Consider the following 9,012-nt stretch of genomic DNA (forward strand, 5'->3'; position numbering starts at 1 on the left):
GATAAGCCTTGGCAAGGGACTTTATATCACTGCATGGAGGATGTATAAAGGCAAAGGAATGTTATGACAGCTCAGAGAGGTCAAAGTGCCGCATCACTGTGCGAGTATGCTGACAGTGAGGGGACATGGAGAACCTACCACAAAAACACTGCTTTTGGTACTCAGGGACACTAAGAAAACAGGCATCTGATGCAGTTTTACGTGCTGGTGTTATTACCTTAGCAAAATGCCACAACACAAAAGAAAACAATCTTTTTTTCTGATAACATCTTAGGACCGACACAAAAACTTCGAGGAGCACTACACCACATGGTCATTCCTTCATCCCTTATATGCAATAAGCTCAGTGACAGAATTTACCAAGTCACAAAGAATCTTGCCCCACAGTGTACATTATTTTAATGTATCCTGTTAAGAAAAATCAAGGTCATAGTGAGAATAAAGGTAGCTAAAGTTTCTATAGCAACAGTTACTAGGATGCAGTTGCCAAAGGTGCTTTCTTGTTGTTCCTGAAGTAGCTTTACTGCCTGCTTTTCCTTCCTGTTCACTAGTCTTTTTGGTAATATCAGTACAGACATGATGCAAATGTGCTTTCATTGTCAGTATGATCTTGTAGACTATTTCTGCCCATGAGCTGAATACACAGGACATATCATGTGTAAGGGGAAAAAAAAATTTAAGCAGTCTGACCTTGAGATCCAAAAGGGAGGCAACAGATTTAAAACATGTACACTTTTCTGAAAATCCAGCTCCATGTTGTAGTTTCAAGCGAAAAAAGTGAAAAGAACAAATTTAAGTTTCTCTTTTGTGTCTGCTTGTTTACTTTGTACATTGACAGCATCTTGTCTCTTTCTCATAATGGACAGATTTCCTTGCTGTTTCTATTGCTCACCCGAACCTTCAGGCAGAAGGGGAAATAAAAACAGCAGTCTAAGCACAGCAGAAAAACCTCCCTGTGAAATTACAACAGGATAAAAGTGGAAATGCTTTAGAGCTGAAATGCATCTTCCTTTCTCACAGACAGATAATTCCAAGCTGCTGCAGCGCCCACAAGTCTTTACTCTGCAGGGAAGCAGTGGATTCTGCAGTACTGCTTATCTCATCAAAGTGAATGGTTACCAGTCATGAAGGACAAGCTATAATTGCAAGGGCAACATGACCAGGTTGGTGCAGCCTGACACAGATCAGCTCCCACAGCCCATCCACTCGAGGTCTGGTCTGGTGATGGCAACAGGGTGATGCTTGGTAGAGGAATTGCTGATACTTTGTTGGATCTGAAGGTGGGATCACCTTCTCTCCTTCTGAGAGCCCTTGGAGGCTCCCTCACTTCACCCATGTCCCGTTGCCTGGGGCCAGGTACTGAGTGCCAGGCTTTGTCCTTGCTCTAGGACCCTGAGCACACTCTAAACCATCACCTTTCCTTTCCCAGGCCTTCCCTTGGGCACTATCACCAGGAATACTCATCTGTGAATATGTGGCCATTTCACACAGTAGGGCAGTGGCAAATATGCCTGATTACAGGCAGTGTGTGGTGGTGCCTGCTGTCACCTGCTGTTCTGTGGCCTTTGCAAATAAATGTCCACTTGATGCTAAGGCTGGATTTCACTTAGGACAGAGCAGTTTCCACCTTCTGCTCCTGGCCAAGATCTTCCAAATATTCGATCATTGTACCAGCTCTTTACCGGACCTTTCTTGGGGCTAAAACAAGGTGTTTAAAACTGGATAAGCGATATAATGGGAATTAAATTGAAACTCAAAATTCACAGAGTTGCAACTCCTTTGAAAGTCAGACTATCTGAGCTTTCTCTTTTTATTTTAAACAAAGCAAATAACTTGAAATTGCAAAGAGAAACAAATTGGGTATATTCCTGTGCAACCACATCCAAAAGAAAAACCAAATTTAACACCAAAACATATCTAGAAATATGAACAATTCTGCAAATACACTACATTTTTTAATTCTTTTTTTTTTTCTGCTAAGAGAGCATTGCTGTTGGTACTGATTCCAGTGTCTGACCAATCTGTGACACAAATCTCAGAGCAGAGGAGTTTTCCATTAATGTAGCTCTCTGAATGTACTTGTGAAACACCAAGCACATGTCAGTAGCATTCACTTTGAGCCAAACAACACCTTTGATCTCAATCATTTGATTTTCTCTTTTCTCCAAACATCACTTCTTATTTCCATTGTACACTGTTCCTTCGAAGTGCAAAGGAAATTCCTGCAGTGCATCAAGAGGGAAAATGAAGTTGGACAAACAAAATGAAAAGCAACACAAAAGTTCTATTTGATTAAATAAAAAAAACCTCAAATTTCAGGAATCAAGAAGAATGTTTCTGAGGCATCAAATGGGAAACCCCACAGACAGATTGGCCTTTGTGTACCTGAGAAATATGCCATCTCCCAAACATTCCTACCATGTGTTGGCAGCATGGTTTTTAAAGTAAAAAAAACTTCTTGATCTTGCTTGATCATATCTAAAAATGTTAATAAATGGGTTTTTTTCTTGCATCTGCCAGATCAAGTACTAAAGACATGTTTTCTGCTGCTGAGTGACATACATCTATTCAAATCCCTTCTGAATTAGAATCAATATTAGCTAGATCCATTACCTCCTGCTTTATTGGCAGTTTGGGTGCTTGTTCAGAAAACAGTCCTTCCTAGTAATGTAATAAAGCCCCCACCTTGGAGATAATTAGGTTGTCTGTGATATAGAATCCACTGATGATCCTTTCCCTGCTGATTTTGGCTTGCTACTCCAGCTCAGGTTGCAGTCTCCATCACTACATGCTCTTACATTAGACCATCTGAGTCTCATCACCTAATAATTGCCATAGCAGATTCATTTAGATATTTTTTTTACTCTTCTATAATAACAGCCATCAGCTAAACCTCAGAGTGTCATTAACATGCTTTTAAAAATGCACTAAAATGGCTTTGTCAATTACCCTGAGATTTAATATCCTGGCCACAACAGATATCACTCACTCTAACAACAAATCCTTCCAGGAGCGCACACATGACACCGCTCTTCCCTGTGGTTCCTTTGAGTACTCAGTGTACCCCAGAGACTAATGAATTCAAGCTCCAAATTGGGAGCAAAGCAAGCTCCACAAATGCTATGAACAGTCAGACATGGCCTTACCAGCTGTCTTTCCTTCGCACACCTTCCTGATGCCTCGATGGGTTCCCAACTGAGGCGTCCCCACTTGCCATAGATTTCAATACTAACAAATGAGGGAACCACAAAATGATGCATCTACTTCCCCTTAACTCCCCTCCCCTGATCCTGTGGTACAACCTGTCCCAGAAGGTCCCACACATGCAGATTTTGTTTTACTATTGAATGCACTTGCTCCTAGCTTTGATCATTGAGGGGTGAGAGAAAACCAATCCACTCTCTTAGATAGGTCAGCTTGTAAATGATGGTCTCTTTGTCCTAACAGGTGGGAATACATGACTATGCACATCCCCTGGGGCCTTAGGATCATCTTTCTAATTATCTTCAAGTCTTTAAAAAATAGGAGTGGATGACTGGCTGTAACCCTGTGCAATGTATAGCAGAGGTGACATTTGCTAGTCCTGAGCTTGAAAAAACCAGTATAAGTAGGAATATTTATTCCCCAGTTTTAGACATTTAAAACCAAACCTTACCCAGTGGTATAAAATACTTAGCTAAAACAGCAAGAGGCTGAAGAAGAAAGAGCTGAGGCATAAAGGGAAAGTGGGTTTCCCTTAATGTCGCAAACACTGACAGTTTTGATGTATTTATCAAAACAAATACAAGGACACTCTGTGTGTGGGTGGCATTTTCTTCTTCTTATAATCAAGAGCTGCAAGTTCTCCCCTGGCTGTTTAAGGCTGTGAATCTCTCATGGGCATAGTGCCTCCATCAGAGGTTTTCTCCCATCACGGCTTTTTGCTGCAATTTATTGACTTTCTGAGGAAGGAAATAAAGGTGGTTTTGCTCATAGAGCTCGCTAGAACCTAACCCTTAAATCCGTACAGGCTACCAATGGATAAATACTCCATGGGTATTGGATTGGTATTTAGCTTCCCACCACTTGAACAATTCCACAGCAGTAGTCCCTAAACCATGCTTCAGAAATAGCTATAATCTAATCCACCCTTATTCATTGCTCATGACCTTAGCACCTTTCCTGAACCACGGTTCAGGTCATCAGTGAGAACCAGCTATATTTCATGACATGCAAAATAATATTACTGTGCTGAGCCTTTTTTTTTTTTTTTCCCCTCCTCAATATTTTTGCCTATTGGTTAGCAAAGGCTGAAGTTCTCCAGCACACACAGATTGCCAAATCCTGGGATTCCCGGGAAACATCCCAATAGTCTTGGAGTCCTGCCTGAGCCTGGATAAATGGAATGTATTACAATCAACAAAGGACTTAATTAATGGATGCTGACATTGTACCTTCCGTGGAACAAACAAAGGGAGAAGCACAGCCGTCTGCCCAAGGAGCTGCAGTATAACCTAGGCTGGCAGTACAGATCAGACACACAGGACCTGCAGAGGGAAGGCTGACACTGAGCTTTCCCTTTGTCTTATGTAAATACAGATACAGAGAGTGGCAGCAGAAAGCAAAGCGTCTCTCCCATGGACCCCGAGGCTTTCCTTGCCTTCTTGTCCAAAAGTAAGTTCAGATTTTATATTCTCTTCATCTTCCTGCTGTCTCCCTACACACACATACCCTTTCTTCATTAAGTTCTCCCTAAGTTAAACCCTATTTTTTCGCACTGTTCCACATTTATTTCTACCAACTCAAAACTTAAAACTCAGCTCCCTCCAGACATAGATCATCTCATCTCCTCCCCTCACTTGGCCAAGGTCACCCATCTCCTTTTTCCAAATGCTCTCACATATTTGGTTCAAACGCTCTCAAATATTTGGCTCAAAAGCTCATCTATCCCACCACTCCAAGGTATTTTTTTTTCCTTTTCCTACAACTCCTAACAGCCTATAATCTTTGCATGGTTTATAATCTCCTCTGACCACACAAGATCCCATCCCTCTCCATCCCGTCTTTTCCATCAAGATCATGAGAACCTGCCAAATACAATCACACGCTCTGACAGTGTACTCAGACCCTGAGGACTGGATGCAGGAGGAACCACTAGCATCTACAGTTGGCAGGGATATGAGCAAAGTCCTTTATGCAAAATAAGTCAGTGTACCACAGGATCTCTTCATTGTCTGTACAGTAAGAAAAGGAAACACTCGTAGTCTACAAATATATCAAATACTAATGTAGATCACAACTCAAACCTGAGTACTCTCCCACCTCCAAAGCATGTTATTTTGGGGACTAGCATTTGTTGACTTGTTTACCTTCCTTTGCAAAAAGCCTGGAATTCATCATCAGTCTAAATCCCTCCAGCTTTTCTGTTTCCATTCCTGTTCTGTTTCTTTTAAAATACTCTCCACTCAGCAGAAGTGTTACTTAGCTTTTGCTATTTTTTTACCAATAAGTTTAAATGTATTGAAAGGGAACTGTAATAAGGCCCATAAAGATTTCAGACCTGAATAAGTGACACACACAAACTTCCCTGCCGTTCAGAAAATTGTATTACCATGCACAATATTGTCATTATCCTCTCTCCTATTACGCCTGACACCAGGAAGTTGAAATATCTACTTCATGCTGGTGAGAAGTGGACAGAACAATAGGAAAAGGTAGCAAAAATAATAAACCATCCAGCAACAAAACCAAAGGGAAGTGAAGATATTTTTAAAGTACTTACCCAGCATCACTGCTATTGCCGCACAGTAACACATCTTCTGTACCATTTTTTATGAAATAGTTTACTGCAACAGAAATAGAGAAATGGCTTCTAAATAAACACATTCTGGAAATGATAATATTCAAAAATATCATCCGCCAACCAGCATATTCAGTTGGGACAGTAACTGAGAGATGAATGGCATCCTTTTGCTTTGTTTTGCTAATTTTAACTTCTATTAATTGCACAAACAAATATATTTTTCAAATCTATTGAAGCACTTGCTGTTTGTATTCCAGATCTGAAGAGCTGAATAAGGTGGCAACAGGCTGTGGGCGATGTTTGTAGGAAACCTTACCTAGCCATTTCCCTGGATGTTCTAACCAAGAACATTGTTACTGAGTTCCATAAATGTAATGAAACCAAGCCATATGTTTGCCTGTAACTTGTAGTCTCTGCACTAAAGACACAGATATTAATTGAAGGTTGTGATAGAAATTCCTGACTCAGAGGCTAAAAATGTAACCAGCTATAAATCAGAATGTAATAATACTAACAAAGCAGCCCACTCCCCCAGTCTGCTGGATTTTGCTCTGCATAGAAAACACAGAGTATAAAGCAAAAGAAACAAAAATGCACCCTGTTAAAGATCAAACAAACAAGGAAGTATTCATAAAGACAAATATTTATCAATGTAGTCATCGGTAATGGCAATGAGAAGAGACAGACACTTCTCAAGGGAGACTTGGAGGAGCAAGCTAAATTTAAGTGCTGTGGATCATTCCCTGGTTGACTATCAATAAGGCTTAAGGAAATTAACATCTTCAGGCTAATGAGAGACTTTGCATACACACTCCCTCTCCTATCCCCAGCCAACCAAGTCTAAAATTCAGAGACACAGAACAGGAGGCCAACTTCTTCTCTAAAGCATGAGTAAAATCAGCGTTCCAGAGAGAGTGTGAAAAAAAGATGTTCTAAGGAACATCTTTAAAACCTGAATGGTGGCATGGAAAAACAGATAAAAGCACTTATCTTAAAACATAATAAATGCAAAACAGAGGCCCTCAGATGACTGGTGAAGGGTAGATAATCTGGTGTGTTTTGCTGCAGCAGAGAGGACGTGATCCCCTCTTGACATAACACACGATGGTGGTAGCTTTACACGGTAATTCTCTGCAAGCAGAGGGGCCTATGCAGATGATGCTCAGAACAGGTTCTCCATTCTGGGCTAACCCTGTGTTGTGAAATGCTTTAAAAATGAAGAGTGACAGCTTATCCAGGCAGGGTATGCAAAGAATGCTCAGTGGCTCAACCACCGAACAGATGTGCTGTGGCTCTCTCAGTAAGCTGTGAGCAGTGGAAAAGCCCTGCTCTGCTGCATGCCAAGAGGGAATTACTGCCCATGAGCTTGTGGTGATGAGGGCACATGATGCTGTTCACAAGTTATCAGAGCATATATCCTGCTCAGACTGTACGTTTTTCAACCTTGTGTTAACACGTGGGCGTTCTGCAGAAGCACCTTGCCCGACAGCAACACCCAGGAATTCAATATGGTTAGGGATCAATCACCACAGAAGAGGGAAGGATGCCACGTTCTGCATCACCTTCCGCACTTCAGTTCTGCTGGTCAAAGACTTGAGCTTTTCTCAGGACAGGTGCTATCTTATTTGGGATACGCACAGTCAGTGACACAAACACACCAGACCACTTTCTCCTCGAACTAGACAATCTTTAACATCCCTTCCAAAACAAACCATTCTATGATTCTAGATTTGATCAAAGTTCTGGAGCACAATGCTGATTGAAGATGGAAACAATGCCTCCTGCTCAGCCAGATTAGAAGATGTGAACAGAGTTTGAGCACAGGATTAAGGAGGACGAGGAGATTCTGTGGGCAAGCAAAAAATCTGAATTCTCAAGAACAGACAAACTTCTGTTGTCTACTGTTGACTCTAAACATTTACATTTCTAAAACAATCAATAATGCAGGTGCCAAAGAGCCCCACGAAATGCACACTGAGGAACTGCATAGGGGCTGCTGGGAGGGGGCAACTTCACCACAGGGTCTGCAACTGTGCAAGGGAATGTCATGGTCAATGTGCCAAACCTCAGGCTGAGGAAGAGCTGAGCTCCTGATTCCCTACTGATAAATAAAGGGGGTATTACAGTATTATACCCAAGGAGACAAATTGCTGTATTAGCAAAAATGTACACAGCAATCAGTTTGTCCCTCAGAGCACGTTGGTTTGGATTTCAATCAAGCCTGCTGGGCAATCAGAGGTCTGCAAGAAGCAAACAGTCATCACTCTTGCTTTTAAGAACAAACCACCTCTGTATCATATTAACCCATGGCCTCAGCTTTCCATCAGTTAACTCTAACATGGGCAAAGAACAAGAAGCTTCTTTTTCATATAGAGTAGGATTTTCTCTCTGAAACTCAGACTGCTCAAACTGATGGACACTGCCCGAAAACACAACGACTCTTTCATTAACTTGGAGGAGTGCAATTGTTTTTTGGTTTTTTTCGTCAGTTTTCTCACTTAAAAATTTCAGCATGTGAGTGGGAAACAAAATAGGAAAACAAATACAGAAAATAAAACCAAACCCCTCCATTTTAGATGGGCTTTTTTATTTATTTATTTTATCTTCAAAGTAAAATCAAGCCAAAACAATTACATTTATACACATATGTGTGTGCGTGCGAGCACATAAACTTTCTGCAACATGCCATTCTTTCCAAAGGAAATGCCTTTTTTATTTTTTTTTTTCTTTCTACCAGCTTTACTAAAATGTAGATGTCACAGTTATAGTATATACCTTGCCTTTTAGGAACTTTTCTACAGGAATTTCCGGGGTAAGTCATATTAAAAAGAATTAAAAATGGTGTGAATAACGAGGTCTCCTCCTACACTTCTCAAAGCACACAGCACTGGCCCTAGCTTTAAAGTCACTATATGACAGTTGTGAGGAAATACACAAATTCTCTTGGACTACTCTTGTAATCTCTTTCTTCCAAAGTCACTTCTTCATCATTTTGGCTGTTTCATTCTACTCTTTTTCTTTTTTCTCAATATCTTTCAAGTTTCTGCGTTGATCCCTTCCACATCAGGTTATTGTAATAGAGAAAACATTCATAATGTCTCCAATTGTCAAATTGGGAAAAAAAAAAAAAAAAAAAAAAAAAAAAAAAAAAAAAAAAAAAAAAAAAAAAAAAAAAAAAAAAAAAAAAAAAAAAAAAAAAAAAAAAAAAAAAAAAAAAAAAAAAAAAAAAA

The 9,012-nt window shown here is 40.3% G+C and overlaps 1 protein-coding gene across 10 annotated transcripts in view; it reads right to left on the minus strand.

Moving 5' to 3' along the window:
* The window catches only part of LOC114062271 (sodium channel protein type 5 subunit alpha-like), a 216,818-nt gene that overhangs the window by 131,489 nt on the left and 76,317 nt on the right, over positions 1-9,012 (minus strand). For all 10 annotated transcript variants that reach the window (XM_027893534.1, XM_027893533.1, XM_027893532.1 and 7 more), the window contains one exon: positions 5,762-5,825. In XM_027893534.1, the coding sequence (XP_027749335.1) occupies positions 5,762-5,825 (64 nt within the window). The remainder of the gene's footprint in view (positions 1-5,761; positions 5,826-9,012) is intronic.

Source organism: Empidonax traillii, unplaced genomic scaffold (genome assembly GCF_003031625.1).
Source record: "Empidonax traillii isolate 1590-97213 ecotype Southwest subspecies unplaced genomic scaffold, ASM303162v1 scaffold393:size534744, whole genome shotgun sequence".
Classification (NCBI taxonomy): domain Eukaryota; kingdom Metazoa; phylum Chordata; class Aves; order Passeriformes; family Tyrannidae; genus Empidonax; species Empidonax traillii.